The 20,801-nt window shown below is 37.9% G+C and overlaps 1 protein-coding gene across 1 annotated transcript in view; it reads left to right on the top strand.

Annotated features, from left to right (window-relative positions):
* Positions 1–819: 819 nt before the first annotated feature.
* copb2 (COPI coat complex subunit beta 2) overlaps positions 820–20,801 on the top strand; it is a 37,588-nt gene continuing 17,606 nt past the window's right edge. Inside the window, exons 1-15 of the mRNA XM_059948003.1 lie at positions 820–978; positions 7,404–7,541; positions 10,365–10,451; positions 11,393–11,519; positions 11,648–11,796; positions 12,028–12,174; positions 12,606–12,705; positions 13,672–13,814; positions 14,621–14,820; positions 15,465–15,575; positions 15,659–15,747; positions 16,528–16,634; positions 18,620–18,763; positions 18,974–19,104; positions 20,354–20,561. Coding sequence (XP_059803986.1) covers positions 976–978; positions 7,404–7,541; positions 10,365–10,451; positions 11,393–11,519; positions 11,648–11,796; positions 12,028–12,174; positions 12,606–12,705; positions 13,672–13,814; positions 14,621–14,820; positions 15,465–15,575; positions 15,659–15,747; positions 16,528–16,634; positions 18,620–18,763; positions 18,974–19,104; positions 20,354–20,561 — 1,884 coding nt within the window. The 5' untranslated portion in view covers positions 820–975. The remainder of the gene's footprint in view (positions 979–7,403; positions 7,542–10,364; positions 10,452–11,392; positions 11,520–11,647; positions 11,797–12,027; positions 12,175–12,605; positions 12,706–13,671; positions 13,815–14,620; positions 14,821–15,464; positions 15,576–15,658; positions 15,748–16,527; positions 16,635–18,619; positions 18,764–18,973; positions 19,105–20,353; positions 20,562–20,801) is intronic.

Genomic DNA, 20,801 nt, shown 5'->3' with positions numbered 1-20,801 from the left:
CTATACTTTGGTACATGTGACAATAATAAACTTATTTACTAATTTAATTAACCTCTGTAATTTAATAACTCCAGAATACTTCCTAACATATTGACCAAAATACATTAAGAATGTAATATTTTGCGCTATGTTTATTTTTCATATTTTTATTTGAATCAAGTTTACAGTTTAAATATTAGAAAGATCTTTTTATATGGTCCTGTGTCTGCACTGTAGGGTTTTCGTCTGCAGGTGGCACTCTGGACGCAGTCTGGGGAAGACTATGGCGTAAGTAAGATAGTCAAAGGAGTACCTGGAGAGGCTGACCTTGAGCGCAGGGTTCAGAACCCTGCTGCCCCTTCACTGTGACACTTATGTCCGGAAACAGCGTTTGCCCATACTGTAGCGTACTTTGTCCCCTCAAAGCGTGAGTGCTTCTGGAGAGTGCGCTACTGCTGCATTGTCAGCACTGAGTCTGCAGAGGGGGCATTTTGCGGAGTGTGCCCTATTCCGCTGCACAGTGAGCGCCACGCCTACAGAGGGCGATGTCACTGGAGGGAGCGCTTCTTCTCCTCCGTGAGCTCCGCACCGGCGGAGGGGGTGTGTTTCTGGAGAGGGCTCTACTTCTGCACAGTGAGCGCCACGCCTGCAGATGGCGATGTAACTGGAGGGGGCGCTTCTTCGCCTCCGTGAGCTCCGCACCGGCAGAGGGGGGTATTTCTGGAGAGGGCTCTACTTCTGCACAGTGAGCGCCACGCCTGCAGAGGGCGATGTAGCTGGAGGGGGCGCTTCTTCGCCTCCGTGAGCTCCGCACCGGCAGAGGGGGGTGTTTGTGGAGAGGGCTCTGCGCCGGCAGGAGGGAGTATGTCTGGAGTTCCTGCCCAGGGCAACTCTCGCGAGTTTGCCGAAGTCTCGGTTTTCGTGGCAGAGGAGGAAGCTCCACGTCAGAGACCGAGCGAGTGAGCGGCCTGGCCCGGCCTCTGAGCAGCCGAGGACATGGTGAGTGCGGCGGTGTGCCACGGTGTTGCTGAGAGGATGAGCCGGGTGCTGGAGTGTCTGCAGCCCGAGCTGGCCCCTTGGCTCCCGGCTTGGCCACTGGGGCCTGTGCCTACAGAGGGTTAGGGTGGCATCTGAAGTCTAAATGCCGGATCAAAATATTGAGTCATTTCTTTTATTTTACATTAAACGGCCTTCAGCGGAGCAACAGGCTGTTAGAATCTTGATCTGTGTTGCCAAGAGGTCTGAAACGCAACGGAGTTCCCTTACGTGTCCTTTGTGAAGCTACTTTGTGTGAAATTTAAGTACTCATTTATGGCCTGTAAATGTTCAGGTTCGTGCTAAAAGTTGGTATTATGAAGTGATCTGTGTATTTAACCATGTTGCTTATTACTAAATGCTACGACTGATGTGGATGTGCAGTTACCTGATGCATGATATGCTACTTTGTGTCAGTACACTGCCCTTTGTTAAGTTTCTTGATAAAGGTGTGATACTTCTATGGAAAACAAGCAAGTATGTTTGCTGTTTGCCGTTGAGTTCTTCCAGTACTTTGCATTGGTTGTGTTTATACTTGATAGAGGTTGCCTGAGATGCTGCTGTTTATATTGACTAACCAGGGCTGTCAGTAGTTGTTCCAGGCAAGAACGTGTGAACCTTACAGCATTACTGTAACTGATACTCCTGATGTCGCCTCATTATATTGGTGAGGCCAGATACAAATTGGGTCTCCACTTCACTGACCATCTTGTGCCAAGTGTCTTCTAAGATCTTGCCGTGGCCAGTTTTTAAATTCTATATCCTATTCCCAAACCAACACATTTGTCCACAAATGCAAATTAATGAACCAGCACCTTGTATCCCATCTGGTGGCATGACATCGACTTCTCAAACTTTCAGTAACCATTGCTCCTCAACCCCCATTTTTTTTCCTGGTCCACCTCATCTTTTATCTCCTTTCCCTTTCCTTCCTGATCCATCTGGTCTCCTTTTACTTTCTGTCCATCAACAACACAATCCTTCAACTGGTTCCCCTCCCTATCACCCTCTCAATATTTCATGCTCCACCTCCCAGCTGCTGAGATTATTTTCAGTGTTACGGACTCAGCAACAATAAATATATGTGAGGCAGGGTTTTTTTATAACAAATAAAACATTTATTAAACACAGAAAAACAAACCCCAAAAAGTAAACAAACAACTAACGCAACCAGAAATCAGCTGCTGTGCGGCAGCTTAAACAGTTCTTAAAGGAATAAAGCAAAAACAGTTCTTAAAAGTGATGTTGCAAAAACAGTTCTTCAAAGTAGTACTGCAAAAGTTCAAAATGCTTACAGTCCATTAAAGGAGAGACTTTTTAGATGATTTAAATTCTCTTTCACATCATGTTGCTGCAGTTCCCAGTCGAACTATACTTTTCCCGGAGAATTTACGAAGATGGAACTGAAACGGCTTAAAGGCACTGACCTTTCCTTGACAAAACTGTACCCAACACTTTCTGCTATTATTTGCAGGGGATACCAAGGGCACAACCAACGAATTCCTTCCGATTGAGGATCAAACAAGGTCGAACCTGTTTCACCGTCGAAATCGGCTTTCCTCGATCTTTTAGCTCCCAAACTCCGATCTTCACTCTCCACTGATTTTTAACTGGCAGTGTTATAAAGAAGCTGCCGGCAATGACCTTTTAAACTTTAGGCAATAAATAAAACTCCACTTTTCAACCAAATTGCGTCATTGGATCACGCAGTGGCATGGAGTCAAAATGGTAAATCCAGCCACGAACTGCCCCTCACAGGGAAGGGTCCTCCTTTTATACCCTGTAAAAAAAACCTGTCACATGACCTCTACTGGCAAGGAAAATGCCGTCACTCCACCATCACAAGACCACTACCTTAAGTCCAGTATAGCTTCAACACCACTGTCACGTGACAAGTACAAGATACCCATGGGTACGTAACATCAGTCATTCCCCTCCCTTATCTACACCTGCCTATCATCCTCACCTCCCTGGGTCCACCTATCACCTGCCAACTCTTGCTTCACCTCTCCTCTTTCTTTCAATTCAAATGAAGGGTCCTGACCTGTAATGTTGACAGTCCTTTTCCCTCCATAGATGTTGCAGTACCCTGAGTCGTTGAATTCCTCCTGTACTTTGCATTGATTGTATTTATGCGTGACAGATGTTGCCTCAGCTGCTGGATGTTTTCACTATTCTCTGTTATTGCATTTATGTAGAATCTCTCTCAAACTTTGCTTGTTTCAAACAAATAGTCTTGCAAAATAACAACTGTTCTAACATTTTAAACTTTACCACTATGGGATATGTGCATAATTTTCTGCAAACAGCAGTGAAATAATCCTTTTGTAGTGATGTTGGTTGTGATGATGTATATTGCCAAAACACTGGGGAAACTTGATGTAAAATTAGTGCAATAAGACCAGATGTCATAAGTCACAAGAGTAGAATTAGGCCATTCAACCCATCAAGTCTGCTCTTCCATTCGATCATGGCTGGTTTATTGTCCCTCTCAACTCCATTCTCTTGTCTTTTCCCTGTTTGATGTCCTTTCTGATCAAGAATTTATCAACCTCCTCTTAACGATACCCAAAGAATTTGCCTCCACAACCTTCTGTACAATGAATTCCACAAATTTACCAGCCTCTAGCGGAAGAAAAATTCCTCCTCATCTATGTTCTATGGGGATATCTTTGTATTCTGAGGGGTGTGACCTCAGGTCGTTAACTCTCCTCTTCACCTCCACTCTTTAGCCCTTTCACTTTTCAGTTGTTCCAATGAGATCCCAGCAGGTACAGGCCCCAAGCTGAATATTTCATGAACAGGTAAGGGGAGTGAACGGGCTGCAGCTACACTGATGACTGGAAACCATGTTTATGCTGGCGATGCAGCAACTAAATGATCAAACTAGTAATCTGACAGACCCAGGCTCAAATCCCACCATTGCTGCTGTGGAACATATATTCAATTTTTGCTATAACCTACCCCAGTAGTTGATTCTTCAATACCCCCTGAAGTGATCTCCCAAGCATGCTCTGACTGCTGTGGTACAACAGAAAAAGAATAATGCTGCATGCAGCACTTGGCGTGGTTGTGGGGACTGAATTCAGTCATTGCAAAATCACTTGTAACCTCTAAGTTCTGGCAAAGATTTCCTCAAACATTTGTCTTAAGTTGGGATAACGGTCAGACAAGCTGCAGCCAAGTGCAGTCTAACTCACAGCATCACACTTTATAGTTAATGTGCCAAACTCCTGAGTCTGTCTCGTACTGGCAGGGCTAACATTCATGTGGTGACTACACTGCGGTAATACAGGCCGGGCAGAGTAGATAGACCCTTCAGTGTTGACTCCAGACCTCCCAACTCCCCCACTAATCTGTCAGTCCTCTCTCAGTGGAATACTATCTTGACATGGAAATAGATAATTATTTCTTTATCATTGCTGAATCTAAATCCCGGAACTCTCTGCACTAGAGTACTGTGGGAATACCCTCATCAGTAGGATGGAAGTGGATTAAGAAGTTACCTTACCATCACCAGCTCAAGGGCATTTAAGGCTACGCAATAAATGGTGGCTTTACCAGCAACAACATCACGAAAAATTAACAGATTTAAAAAATATTGGCTGACTGCAGCATACACATCCGAACTATGAGGCTCTGACTTTGTTTACTTAAGGAGACAAAGTTGACAATTGCAGCAGATAGTCGTAGAAAACTACAGTATAGAAACAGCCCTTTGGCCCATCTAATCTGTACCAAAACGTTTTTAACCTACCTACTCCCACCAACTGGCACCAGGACATAGCCCCCCATACCTCTACTATCCCTATACCTATCCAAGCTTAGCTTAAACATTGAAAACAAGCTCCTACGGATCACTTGAACCGGTAGCTCACGACCCTCTGAAATTTCCCCTCCCGTTCCCTTTTAAACTTTCACCCTTAACCCATGAGTTCTGGTTATAGTCCCATCCACCCAACCTCAGGTGGAAAAAGCTTGCTTGCATTTACTCGAATTATACCCTAGTAATTTTATATGCCTCTATCAAATCTCCTAACCTATTCACAATCTTTCCTTGTAACTCAGCTCCTCGAGATCCAGCAATATCTTTGTAAATTTTCTCTCTACTCTTTCACCCTTGTTTACATCTTTCCTGCAGGTAGTGACCAAAACTGCACGCAATACTCCAAATTAGGCCTCTAAATTCAAAGCATTTTATTATCAAAGAATGTATAAATTTTACAACCTTGAGATTTATCTGCTTGGAGACAGTCACAAAACAAGAAACCGAAAAGAACCCATTTAAAAATGTCCCAATAAACAGCCAATGTGCTGAGAGAAAAGAAATAAAACACACCACGGAAACAATAAAAGCAAGAAACAGCATTCAGAACGAAAGGCCCATGGCCTCAACCTTTGTCCAACACCCAGCGGAGCAAATCATCACGAGGCTCACAGACAAAATGCTCGGAGCAGGCTCACAGTGTCAGTATCAATGCCGCAAAGAGCGGAGTAAATGTCACAGCAGTAAGCAGAAACACTACGACCTTCACCCCCAGTACCGAGACATCCTGCTTTTTCAATCCATCTGGCCTGGTATTTAAATTGTCCAAAATTTCCATTCCAAATCTTCATCGGGTTGTTTCCAACACCGGGACTCAGGCCTTGCTACGTCAACATGCTCTGGGCCTGGACCATGCTGCCTGTTCCAGACCATACCCGATCTTTTCAAGTTGACCTAATGCTCAGACCTCACCTTTGATTTTGGTGGATGCACTCCGAATCTTCTCCGCTTCACAATTCAGTCTTGACCACGTCTCCCTCCCACTCTGACCACTTTTCCTTGAAAATGCCTGGACCACCAATGTTGTGTACAACTTCAACATAGCATAAACGTAAAGATCTTCTTTACTTTGATTCTCCGCTGCCTTTGTCTTCAAACTAGTTACATTACCTGCATGTTATGTAGGTGATTAAATGTCCTAATGGAGTAGAGTAGAATGCTTGTGTTTGTTTTAGTGGTGTCCAGGGAGGTGCAGCACCTCTGGTGAAGGGGGCTTGCCCAATCTGGGGCAGCTCCCTCACTTTTGCTCCCCACCAGACGCTAAGCCCTCACCTGTTCATTCAAGTAGCGGCTACACCCCGGTACACCATTTCAGCTGGTGAACTTAACCAAGTGAGGGTAGTCGGCACCGTCATACTCTGGTGAGATCGGAAAGTTCCTGAGCTAGCATGCAAAATCAGCTCCAGTGGACCTGCTGAGGGACACCTGCGGTGACATCCAACTGCTAGGAAGGTGAGACTGCAAGATTCCATGGAGTGAAGGGCATGAAGTCAATGTGGTCATCCACTGTAACCAAGGAAGATCCCAGTTTGTGATGCCGGAACTGTCCCAGTACAAAGCCCTTTTTCACTTTTAAAAACTGTCCTGCACAGGTTTCCTGTTATCGTTGGATGCGATGGATAACTACCGTATTAACTAAAGCCTGTTCCTGCACAGAGCTTTATTTTAGCTAATGGAAGCCCAAACAGCTATGGGGTTGAACGCCAAACAAGCAAAAATCTACAGATGCTGGAAATCCAAACAACACACAAAATGCTAGAGGAACTCAGCAGGCCAGGCAGCATCTATGGGAAAAAGTACAGTCGACATTTCCGGCTGAGACCATGCTAAAGGACCTCATAGAAAACTGGTTGCTGGAGCCCTGAGCGGCCAAGCTTGGCCTGCAGGAACGTGGAACATTTTTAAATTGCAATCTTTTATCACTTTCATTGCTTTTAAGGTGGAGGGAGTATTTTGGAAATCTCAAAGGTAGGGATGCAGGTTTGTTGATAAACCAACCAAAGCGGGCATGAATGAACATGGAGTTGTCTACAAGAAAAGGGTGACCTTGTGGCCAGTCCAAGATAGCAAAGTGGATGCAAGGGTAATTCCAATATAATGTGACAGTCAAGGCTCTAATTGGTAGTAGGATTGATTTGACCTAATGTTATTGTAACATTTTATTTTACACCTTATTTGCTTTTTGTGCAAGATTACTCATTCACCTATCTTCCACGTGAACTGTACTAATTAGGCTATTAAATCTTCCAGTGCCCATAGGTACTAATAAACTACTGAAAGACTGTGATACTGGACTTGTTTATCATTCAGAAGGTGCACATACCCAGGGTAAATGAGTCATAAGTACTATAAGACTAAAGACTGAATTAAATTTTGTAGGTGAGTTTAATATATAGTCGCATAAATTAAACAATTCTCATAAACTTCATTAATTGGAATTATTTTTATGAATTTCAGATGCTGGAGAGTAATTTGTCTCTTTACTTTTGCCTTGCGCGTTTTAAAAAAAAACTGCCTACAAACTCTGCTTTGGCATAATATTACTTTATCTTTGTTTTTGCAGCCTCTGAGACTGGACATCAAGCGAAAGCTGACCGCTCGGTCTGACCGAGTGAAAAGTGTGGATTTGCACCCAACTGAGCCATGGATGCTGGCCAGTCTCTACAATGGCAGTGTCTGCGTGTGGAACCATGAATCCCAGGTAGGGAGTTTTTATCCTCTTTCTGGTGAATGGTTTAATTGTTCCAGAGTGTTAAATACCGTATTTCTTTTATGTCTCATTAATTGGAAGTTCAAGATGTATTTATGATAAAAGTACATGTATGTCACTATATACAATCCTGAGATTCTTCCATAATTAAATAATAACCATCACAGAAAGACCGCACCAACTTGGGTGTTCAACCAGTGTGCAAAAGACAACAAACTGTACAAATATGAAGAACAAGTAATAATAATAGATAAGCAATAAATATCAAGAACCCCGAGATGAAGAGTCCTTTTAAGGTGAGTTATAAATGTAATAACAACATCTAGGTTTCTGTGTGTACAGTGCCTATTAAAAGTATTCATTCCCCTTTTTTCATGTTTTATTGTTTTACAACATGGAATGATAGTGGATTTTATTTGGCTTTTTTTGACTCTGATCACCAGAGAAAGATTTTTACGTCAAAGTGGAAACAGATCTCTACAAAGTGATCTAAATTAATTACAAATATAAAACAAAAAAATATTAGATATTTGATTGCACAAATATTCACCCCATTCAAGTCAGTATTTGGTTAATGTATCTTTGGCTACAATTACAGTCTTGACTGTGAGTGTATAGGTCTCCATCAGCTTTGCATTTCTGGACACTGCAATTTTTTCCCATTCTTCTTTAAGAAACTGCTCAATGTCTGTCAGATTGCACGGGGATCGTGAGTGAATAGCTCTTTTCAGGTCCTCCCACAGCTTCTCAATTGTGTTGAGGTCTGGATTCTGACTTGGCCACTCCAGAACATTAACTTTGTTGTTTTTAAGCCATTCCTGTGTAGCGTTGGAGATCATTGTCTTGCAGGAAAACAAATCTCCCAATTCACAGTTCTCTTGCAGACTACATCAGGTTTTCTTCCCTGTATTTTGCTGCATTCGTTTTATCCTCTGTCTTCCCAAGCCTTCCAAGGCCTGATGCAGTGAAGCATCCCCAGAACGTGATGCAGCCACCACCAAGCTTCACAGGAGGGATGGTGTGTTTTCTATGTTTGGCTTACCCCAAACATTGCATTTAGTGTGATGGCCAAAAAGGTCAAATTTGATTTAATCAGACCGTAGAATCTTCTTCCTGCTGATTTCACATGAGGCTGTCCCTTTACCACACTCCCATAGAGCTGTGATTGGTGAAGCACCCGGGCAACTGTTGTATGCGTGGTCTCTTTCCATCACAGCCACGCTCTTGTTGGTCTCCCTCAATAGTCCCCTTTTTGCATGCTCACTCAGTTTTTGAGGAGAGCCTGCTCTTTGCAGATTTACAGCTGTATCATGTTTTTTCCATTTCTTGACAATTGACTTAACTGTACTCCAAACGCTATTCAGTGACTTGGAAATTTTCTTCTATCCATCTCCTGACTTGTGCTTTTCAAATAAATGGAGTCGTTTTTGAATCACCAGCGGTTGGACCTTCCAGATGCAGGTGTATTTTTACTATAATCAATTGAAACACCTTGACTGCATGCAGGTGATCTCTATTTAACTAATTATGTGACTTTTAAACCCATTTTCTTTACCAGTGATGATTTGGTGTGTCATATTAAACAGAGTGAATACTTACGCAATCAATTATTTTGTGTTTTATATTTACAGTTTATTTAATCACTTTGTAGAGATCGGTTTTCACTTTGACGTAAGTCTTTTTCTGTTGATCAATGTCAAAAGAAGCCAAATGAAAATGCTAAGTTGCTTTCAATCATTCATTGTACCTCCATAAAATATATATATGTGTGTGTGTGTATAGATGCACACACACACTCTTTTATTATATGCTTCCAGTAGGTTTGGTTGCAGGATTTAAGAGAAGTTTGGATAAGTACATGAATGGGAGACGTATGAAGGGAGATGGTCCCGGTGTAGGTCCATGGGTCTTGGTAGAATAACAGTTCAGCATGGATTAGTTTGACCAAAGAGCTTATATCTGTGCCGTAATGCTCTATGACTCCATTGGGGTTATGCATTTTGAAAAATTACATGGTTTTAATTCCTTTTATTTCCTGATATTCCAACTCAATTTTATCTGTATGTTTGAATCTTTGTCACACCTTGTAAAGTGTTAAAAGTATTAGCAAATAAGTTATACTTTTTCTCTTGTTGTTCTGCCTATTGGAATTATTTAGTCAGATTGACAGTTCATCCATGGTGATAGCAGCATTGTTGGAATCAAGACAATTCTTCAAATAAAGTTCTCATGCTGGAATAAATGTAATGTTGTCACAGACTGAATCTCTTCTACATTTTTAGAATCTTTTTCCTTCATTTTACCTTCCTACTCCCCCAAAAAACTCTCCTTTTGTGAAAAAAGACTGAGCTTTATCCTTTTAAAGCTCTTATAGAGGTTTTATGTGCAACTTTTATATTGAAGTTTTAGAATTAACTTTAAGCTTTAATAATGAATCAACAAATTCTTAAATATTCTGGAAGTAACAAATACTTAGATGAATATGATACTTGTGAGACTTGTATCCCATCTCTGATGGAATCCGATGTTCTCATGGATGCAGAAGAATACTGCAAGGTGTTTTAATTCTCTAGAAATGTTAGTCAAATTAAATAAGCTTCACTTGAAAGTTCATGAATAAATAATTCCATCTCATGAATCTACAGAATTATCTTCTGATTTACTCTGATAGTGTGGTACAGAATTTTTATAATGCAATTGAACGTTATGCATACAGTCTTATTGAAGCGAATGGACAATTAACATTTATCAATGAAAGTAGGTTTTAGATAGTTCATCTTTACATTTTTGTACTACCTGTGTGTATTTTTCCAGACTCTGGTGAAGACATTTGAGGTGTGTGATCTGCCTGTAAGAGCTTCCAAATTTGTTGCCCGTAAGAACTGGGTCATCACTGGAGCTGTAAGTATCTGTAATTGTGACTGTCATAATCTGCTATATAATTATGGTTCTAACAAGGGTGTGAATGAATTCTAGTGCTTTGGAGCAATATGGATCTTTGTTGAGCTAATGAACATGTTTCCCTCTCAATGTCCAGAGAGAGGAAAATTAGAAATGATAATAGGTGTTGTTTAAACTTATGATCTGACCTGGCTTTGCTCAGACAGCATTTGGTTGCCTGCAGTTGCGAAGAAAACCCAGGAATGGTTGTCCCTGAAGAAAACAGTTGCTGAGGATTTTTTTTTTTGCATGTTAGTTTGGTAATATCTTTATTGCATTTTTTTTGCATTGCAACACCTCCTGCTGCAGGTGTGATTATTAGTGAATCAAAGATATGTCTAGAGTTGGTGAGAATATCAAATAGAGTATGGTAGGCTTACTGTGAAAGAGCAGGAACAAATAGAATTTCACTTGAGGTAATGAAGTGAATTGAGTTGTGATTTTATAGAGTTGGATGGATGTGCATACTTTGAGTTTAATTAGGAAATTGAAATGTATTATCTAGTTATTGTGGTTTGTAACTATTGTAAATATGGACTTTAGAATTATGAGCAAAAAAATAACATCTTGAAATTCTTGTAAGTCTTGAAATTCCTCCCAAAGACAGATTTATATAGTATTTAAAGATCAATGTGTAATCATTTTGTTGGAAAAGTTGATCTTCTGTTACACATTGTAATTTATGTGATCACTGGTCTGCCCCTCTGGGGTAGAGGAAAAAGATAAAAGTAATGCTTCTGGTCTATAGCATTTTTTGTTGGTTAAGCATCTTAATTTTATTCTGAGACCAGTGATCATAAGCCTGCAAATCTTAAAATTTCAGCAATTTTTAAAAACAAATAAAGCCCAACTTGGAAGAAGCAAATAATTTTTGTTTTGGAATTTGTTCTCTTATAATTTAGGATGACATGCAAATCCGAGTTTTCAACTACAACACACTGGAGCGGGTTCACATGTTCGAAGCTCATTCAGATTACATCCGTTGCATTGCTGTTCACCCAACTCAACCATATATTTTGACCAGCAGTGGTAAGTGTTCATTATTTAAATTTTACGCTAGAGAGTAAAATTTTTTTTTCTCTGAAGACTTATTTCAGTGGGAATGTAGCTAAATTTTTGAAATGGTTCCAAAGATTTACTGATGTATTCTTTCTTAGATGACATGCTGATCAAGTTGTGGGATTGGGAGAAGAAATGGTCCTGCAGCCAAGTATTTGAAGGACACACCCATTATGTTATGCAGATTGTTATCAATCCAAAGGATAACAACCAATTTGCAAGTGCATCTTTAGATAGGACAATTAAGGTATGTGAACACACTTTGGAAAGAAGAACTGGGAAACCTTTCATGCTGTAGTTAAAATTGTGGACGATAAAGGGGTATCCAACTAACACATTGAAAATAATAAATGTTGATCTTGTAGCCTAATATATGGAGGTAATCATATTACATTGGAGAAATGTCGCACAATTTGTTCTGAAATAATTGTAAAGAGTTTTTATTTTTATACAGTAAGTTGTGCTTATATCAATCTAGGTATGGCAGCTTGGTTCATCCTCACCTAATTTCACCTTGGAGGGCCATGAGAAAGGAGTAAACTGCATTGATTACTACAGTGGTGGTGATAAGCCATACTTGATTTCTGGAGCTGATGATCGCCTAGTAAAAATCTGGGATTACCAGGTAAATATAATCAGATTGATGAGCATTTGATCATGATTATGCATTTTATTTTATTGTAAAGCACTATTTTACATCTAATAACCAAAGTATGATTCTGCTGAATCATATATACATTTGGAAAGTAAATTGCTTTTGTGGTAACACCCAACTAATGTATTGTTAAGTTTTTCACTTGATCAGAAAGCAAAACCTCTACCCATTTGAATAAGTAACTGATAAAACCACTGAACATTCTACCAAAGCTAGGTAGAGCAAAAAAGCACTTTGACTAAAAAGTTCTCAGTGTTTTTCAGGGAAAACTGCATATTGTTCAGTTTGCATTGATCGATGGATGCAATGTTAAAATCAGAGTTAACATAAATAGTATTTTTAGCCCTGAAATAAACAATAACCATTATAAGTTTTAACTGATCTACGACTGTTGTTCATAGAATAAGACCTGTGTTCAGACACTGGAAGGTCATGCTCAGAATGTATCTTGTGTCAGCTTCCATCCTGAGCTTCCAATTATCATCACTGGATCTGAGGATGGTGAGTATAATGTTGGTAATTGTAATTAGTACTTACAATGCAACTTATCAATGCCTTGTATAGCTTAGTCTATAGACAGATATGTAAACGAGTAATGTTAGTAATGTTCTAATTTGTTCACTATTTCATTTAAATACATCATTTGTTACTCAGTTAAATAGTAGGTAGTCTTTTTTTATGCCTTTTACCTATATCCATGAAACCTCGGCTAACTGTGGCAGCTGCCTAATTGGGCCAAAATGAACTGTTCCCAATCTGCCAATTAACTAGAATCCACAATATTACTGTTTAACATATAAAGAGGAAGAATTAACTGTGATGGAGTATTAATAGGACCATTGTCTGATAGTCCAAAGTTCCACTACAATGCCATCCAGATAACAGATTATTGGAGATTTACTACATAAAATAGAATATTTAATTCTTATCCTTCCTTTAAGTGTGCAACCATTTTCAATGGCAAGGAAAGAGGCATGTTCTCTTTAGATTATAATAATAACCTAATGGGCACATGCATCAGATTTTTTTTATTGAGAATTTTGATGTTTGTTGTTTTTTTGGAAAAGCAAAACAATAAGTAATTTTTGAAAATACTTTCATTGTTTTTACCTGTTTTATATATTCCAGAAAGGGGAGAAGTTGTTGAAATAACCCTTTATTTGTAGTCATTCAGAAAAGAAATGTGTTGTAAAGCCAGAGAAATGCCTGAGGGAACGATAGTGTTTTCTTTAGCTTACTGAGGCAGCAAATTAGAGTAGCATAATTTTCTATTGCAGTAATCATTGATGGCATAGTGGAGAAGGCAAGTTTAAAAGAAAACTGAAGGACTGAATTAATTCCTAATAAAAAGATAAAGGGGCTGAATCATGTTTACTTTTTAAAATAGTCTTTTGAACGTATAGATTAAATGAACCAGAGGTCTTAAGCTTGAAATAATCATTGGACAATTGCATTTAATTTTTAAAGGTACTGTCCGTATCTGGCATTCAAGTACTTACAGATTAGAGAGTACACTGAATTATGGGATGGAACGAGTCTGGTGTGTGGCAAGTCTGAGGGGTTCCAATAATGTGGCTCTTGGCTATGATGAAGGCAGCATTATCATTAAGGTATGCAAGTTGCACATCTTTACAGCAATAATCTGCAAAGTAGAGTGCAGTTCTTTCACGTGCACCGGTGATTTAGTAGTAATCTGAATGAAGTGATGTTTTTGCAGGATAAAATACTAAACTGATAACAATGCCAAATTAATTAACCTTAAAAGGGCAGTATATATTTACTGTCCCCAGATATATACCAAAAATCATGTGCTTGGAATATCTGATGGATTCACAATGATGTTATCATAGATAGTAGGGTTGTGATTTTCCATTTATTTCTAAAGTTAACAATTAAAAATAGTTTTACATGTAACCACCTATTTCTTTATGCAGTCATTTCAGTTGTGTACAGTTTAATAATTATACACTTAGTGTGATATCTGTGCTCTTCAAAAGGAGAAATGTTGTGAATGTAGCATGTGTTTACTTCTGACTTAGCATATGTTTTAAGTATTTTCAATTTGTTAACAGTGCATAATTGAAATTTATAAATAAGTTACTTCAACAAAATGGAATAGCCAACTATGCTGGCCCATTATGAAATTTGTTGATGCAGTTGCCATGTTATTTTATGTTCTGGGTGATTAGCCAAGCAGTGTACTAAATGTGCAGAAGAAAACAAATTGTAAATTTTAAAAAGATCTCATTACTCCACAGATCTTCACTCTTAAGCCACAGACAAATTACAAGTGTTAGAGTATTTGTATTTTAATTAAAAGGATTTTTTTTTACCATTTACTGCATACTCTGCTCTCTCATTGCTTTCAAATACAAAGGAAAAGGCTGACACTTAATATAATTTGCACAATTTTTAGCTTGGTCGTGAAGAGCCAGCAATGTCCATGGATGCCAGTGGTAAAATTATTTGGGCTAAGCATTCTGAAGTTCAACAGGCTAACCTTAAAGCAATGGGTGATGCTGAGATAAAAGATGGTGAAAGGCTACCTTTGGCTGTGAAAGATATGGGAAGCTGTGAAATCTATCCACAATCAATTCAACACAACCCCAATGGAAGGTATCTTCAAAATGTTCCAGTTATATATAAAAAAAATTGACATTGTAGAATTAAGTTGATTAAAATTATAGAGTGTCTTGTGTACTGTACTTTTGTTAACTGGAACATATCGCAAGCATATGTTTAACTATTAGACGAATAAATAACTTCCATTTTAACTTGTAGTTATTTGTTGGTTATAATTTATGTTAGTTGGATCTTCTGCTCATTTAGAACACACTTTTCCTAGTACACCATTAGAAGTTATGTAAAATAATCATATTTATTGTAAAGATTTTCTTGTTATAGGAATAGGAAATAGGAAAAATTAATATTTGTTATAACATTTGCTACCTTCCCTCCCTTTTATCAACAAAGGCAATTAAAACTGTTTCTCTTTCTAATGAAAGGGAATAATAGACTCACTGGTCTTTAGAAAATTGAGGGGGTGATCTTGTTGAAAGCTATTGAATACTGAAAGGCTTAGATAGCGTGGATGTGGAGAAGATGTTTTTCTTATAGATTTTATAGATGAGGTTGAGAGTTGTACCCTACCATTCCAAATACTTCAACCTTTGCACTGATATTTAATCTGTTGAGTATCTAAACTAAGTTTCTTAATGTAATATTTATGTTCATAAAGTAATTTAAGTTTTGGTATTTAGATTTGTTGTAGTCTGTGGGGATGGTGAATACATTATCTACACTGCAATGGCTTTGCGAAACAAGAGCTTTGGATCTGCACAGGAGTTTGTATGGGCACACGATTCTTCTGAGTAAGTAATATTCAAGGCAGAGGATTACTTCAACCTTTGATCAAAAGTGAACAAAGAACTAATGGATTTGCTTCCCTTTTCAGATATGCAATCAGGGAAAGCAACAGTGCGGTCAAGATTTTCAAGAATTTCAAAGAAAAAAAGTCATTTAAGCCTGATTTTGGAGCAGAAGGTAATCAGTTGATATATATCACTTGAGTGTTTTTAAGAGGATTGATTGACAGAATTTCTTGCAGAATTTAGAGAATTTTCATTTAATTATGAGCATATCATGGAACTTTTCCGTTACCTCGAGAGCAAACAGTTTCTTTGTAAAGTACTTGATAACCTACTGTTGAGAGCAACCTCATAGCATGAGAATGAGTAAATTATGTCATCACTTTAATTCAGAATATAAACCAAAGGTTTAGCATTTTTCTCTGTGGAGTTTCAAATTGAAGATTTGGAAATTGGTATATGTTTTATAGTATATAGTCTGTAATGTGTTAGTGATTATAGTTGAATGTAAATAATTTTTCTTATGTACTTAAGGAAAAGTTGATCTCTGACCTGTATATAGGTTTTTAATGAGTAATGTGCTACTTGTTTATTATGTGACATCTTCAACTGAATTTACTCAAAACTGAAGTATATAACCCAATGATAGAAGACATTTGTTCTGTGGATGTGCTCTTGAGTTGTATGAAAGGGGAATGTGAATGCAGGTCATCTGATGAGGATTAAAAAGTAGATACAGTTGGGATGTATGTACAGTATGGGAGTTGTAAGGGAGTGCAAGAAGCAAGCTGTAAACAGAAACTACCCCCTGATTTCTCAGTGATTTAGCCTGATGGGCTAAACATTTTTCAAATATATTTGCAAGCTCTTTGTCTTTATTGATATCCCATACTTTTCTGAAATTAATTTCTAACTCTATAGAATATGGTAATTTCAAAGGTTCTCTTACTCATAGGTATCTATGGTGGTTTCCTCCTGGGAGTTCGGTCAATGAATGGCCTAGCATTTTATGACTGGGACAGCACTGAACTCGTACGTAGAATCGAAATACAGCCCAAATATGTAAGTGACCTATCTAAATAATTTGGAACCATGATTAGCATCCAGTAAGAGAGAATGATCCCAGTTAAGTGTGTTGTCTGGCTCCATGAACTTGTTGGGAATTTAAAAAGGGTATATTTCCTTTGGATTTGGAGCAACCTATTTAAAATGTGAATTTATTTTGAGGTAATGATAAAAGCTGGTTGAATTGATCAGTTAACATTTAGTTGCAGCATAAAAGCCTTTACCAAGCTGACTTTTTGCTGAAGGTTTCTTAAATTGTACAACTTTGTTCAAAGTTGGAGCTTGTTGGGTACAATTGCTTACATTTTTCAGTCGTGGTGCTGATGGAAGTTCAGGTGAAATGAATGGATTGGTCAGACACTTCTTACAAGAATATTTAAGTAATCTTCCATATATACTGTTGGTTTGAATATATATAATTTGTTGGTTAACTCTTCTTCAATCTGTGCCAGTCACTCTTTAATTCAATTTAAAATTGTAAATCGTTTCTATTTGACAAAGGAGAGACTGTCTAAAATGTTTGCTAATGTTGATAGTCAGTGTGACAGATGTAAAACCGAGACAGCCACATTGACACATATGTTTTGGTCTGTATATGTGGTGGTCTGTATTGAAACATTTTTGGAAGTCTATTTTCTCTATAATTTCTAAAGTTCTAAAAATTAATTTACAACCTAATAAATTGACAGTTTTTTATTTGGTATAATCCCTCAATATATTCATGGTATTTCTCCATCAGACCAACATGTAATTGCATTTGTTACATTATTGGCCAGAAGGGCTGTTTTGTTGAAATGGAAAGATGCTTCTGGTCCTCCTTTGATACAGTGGTTTTCTCAGGTGATGTTACATCTTAATTTGGAGAATATCAGAAGTCGAACTTTTGATCCTCAATTTGATTTTGTGAAAAGGTGGGGTTCATTTGCCCACTACTATCATCTGATTTGAGTTAATTAATATGGTTTCCTTCCGACTTTTCTTTAAGTGGATTTGAGTAGGCGGATTGATTTTTTTTAATGGAAGCTTGTATGATGTATAGCTCCGGGGTTGTACTCCCAATGGGGTTTTTTCCCCTCATTTTTTTCAGTTAGTAGGGGGTTTTTTTAGTTAGTAGGGGTTCTTTTTTTTTTCCTTTTTTCTTTCAAAAATAAAATTCTTAACACTTTATTTTTTCTTATTGATATATTGTTTAGCTTTGTTAATCAGTTATTTCCTAATTTAATTCTTTATTGTACATAATGACATACTGACTTAATGTGTCTTTGTTAATTTTCAATAATAATTAATGAAAAAGATTTTAAATAAATAGAAATGAATAGACTGTCTTTAGAGTCATGGCATAAATATCTGGAGTGACTTATGCATGTGTTGGAAATTGCAGTGCACGTGACAGGAATTGTGCTGCAGAAAGAAATTGAAATGAGATGAGAATTTTACTTGAGGGAAAGACTGGCTTTCAGCAGAGATGAATTTTTGTAAATTATCTGCATCTAACTGAAGTAGAGAAGTCGGATTTGTCCCAAGTCAAGTGGCAATGACCTACTTACTGCTGGATCTGTATCAATGCATTAAAAACATTCTGTAATTCCAGAGACTGAGTGGTAATCCAGTGACATTTGCTTTATGTTTCATTGCCTTATTGTTTGCTCTTATCTTCAATTTTTCGTTGTTTCTTGAAAGAACTGATTAAAGGACAAAGGGTGCATTCCCTTCAACTAGTCTTAACTGGCTTATTCAATCCAGACAAGTAAGTGTTGGTCTGCTCATCTGGGGAACATGGTCACTGCTAACCATGTTTTCATGTATCCATGCTCAGCTCTCAGAATCACGAGATAGTTAATAACAGGTAGAAATTCAAGACTGGTTTTCTCTTCCGTTGCAGAGGCATTAAGTATATTCAAAATAAAACTTCTGGTTATTATTTGTAGTAAGCTTGTAGTGATATTAATAATGTTGACATTGGTTAACAAAATATTTTTCAGATATTCTGGTCAGATTCTGGTGAACTGGTTTGCATTGCCACAGAAGATTCCTTCTTCATTTTGAAATATCTTGCTGAAAAGGTGGCTACAGCACAGGAAACACATGAAGGAGTTACAGAGGATGGTATAGAAGATGCCTTTGAGGCAAGTTTGGTAGCATTTCATAGACCAAGTAGGAACTTGGTAAAGTGAAATCTGTTTGAATAGACTCTGTTCTCAGTTACAGGAGTCTGTAATTATATTGGATAAGTCCTTGATGTTCTTGTTTATTTTTTAATTCTAGTATAACACTGAAGAAGATGTTCATAGTTAAGTTACTTGATTTGTATATATCTTTGGGCATTTCTTTTCTAGGTTCTTGGTGAAATTCAGGAAATCGTGAAGACAGGATTATGGGTTGGAGATTGTTTCATCTACACAAGCTCTGTGAATAGGCTTAATTACTATGTTGGTGGAGAGATTGTCACCATTGCCCATCTTGACAGGTGGGTTGCACAGTTTTAGGAAGATTGTATGGAATCAATATAAGAAGTCAAAATATTATATAGCAATTTTTGTAGAAAACTTCTACTAGTTTGGAAAATACTCTAGAGTACAGAGGTGTTGCATACAAGTCCAGTCCTATTTTCACTAACAATTACTACCACTCTGAAGGCAGAGCAAGTAACTAAGACAATTAACTGAATGTCAACTTTAATTACAGGGGTTAAAGAGAATAAAAGTAGGAAAGAATTATTTTAACCTTGCAAGATGCTGGTGAGACAGAACTTTGAGTAACATGCATAGATTTGATCTCCACACTTCAGGAAGGATACTTGTATTGGAGACAGTGAAGATTACAACATCCACCAATTTCAGTCCCCAACCCCAGGGATCAGTACTGGACATAGATCAAGCTCACCCTAAGTATATTGTTTCTTGGGCAGGGACATTAAAACTGCACTGCACACTACATAGTTGTTCTATTAAAGTCCTATGTGATTGCATTAGTTTTACTTTTTGATCTATATTCCTTTGTAACAAAAGTTAGTATATTGCTTATTTTCCTCTTTTGCTATACCAGTCTGTTATTTGTTAGGTTATCACTTTTCTAAATGACTCATCTCACCATGTGAAACTCCATGATTTCTTTAAAGGACATAATGAATTGATTTTTGAAGGTAATGGTTCTTGTGTGCATTGAATGGAAGTAGTCCCAATGAAATGGATGTCTCTTTCCTGAATACTGATGCCACTATCTCATGAATCAAATTTTCATTTTCCTTACCACTCAACATATTCAACATGCAAATTCTTATGCTAAAGCTAAGCTTCTCAAAGCAATCGGGATATCACCTTTAAAAGCTGCAGTTTATTTTGTCTTTGCTCTAAAAAGCTCTCATTCTTTCTGTGTCACTGATTTCCCTGTTTTGGTGCAAGCCCACTTTGATAAGGGCCTGTTCAGACTGTATAGTGACATTATCTTTGTACCTTCAGTTTAGCAATGCAGAGAACAATCTCTCTTTGACAGTGCCATCCCTTGTTATGTAGCTTTTTCATTTTCAATTTGAATGACCTCCAGTACTTCGGTATCATGCAGAATTCTCCCTAACCAATATGGGCATTAAGATCTTTGAATCAATTGGAAAATGCAAATAACTATAGAAAATTATTTACAAAATTCATAATGCCCATGTTTTTTTCATTAAGAACTTAACTGACGCTATGATCCTATTATCAATTTTATCTTTTCAGGACTATGTATCTTCTGGGTTATATCCCAAAGGACAATCGATTGTACTTGGGTGACAAAGAGTTAAATATCGTCAGCTATTCACTGCTGGTCTCTGTCCTTGAGTACCAGACAGCAGTCATGAGAAGGGATTTTTCCATGGCTGACAAAGTTCTTCCCACTATTCCAAAGGAGCAGAGGACAAGAGTAGCACACTTCCTAGAGAAACAGGTAAGTTAGTACTACAGAAGTTGACCATGAACTCTAGATGCATTTTGTTTAATGTCAGTTCTGAACAGAATGTTACACAGCTTTTTAGTATTGGAGTAGTTTATAACTGTTAGAATAAAGAAACTGAAATTAGCTTTTGCTGTGGCTGCTAATAATTCTTTATAAATCTTGTAGGATTTTTATTTGTAATGATGTTAGCTACTTTGTATTGAATGATTGGAGGCTTTGTGGCCTGAGTTT

This window comes from Hypanus sabinus, chromosome 2, assembly GCF_030144855.1.
Source record: "Hypanus sabinus isolate sHypSab1 chromosome 2, sHypSab1.hap1, whole genome shotgun sequence".
Lineage (NCBI taxonomy): Eukaryota > Metazoa > Chordata > Chondrichthyes > Myliobatiformes > Dasyatidae > Hypanus > Hypanus sabinus.
The sequence above is the reverse complement of the archived record's forward strand: the minus strand, read 5'-3'. Positions and strand labels throughout refer to the sequence as shown.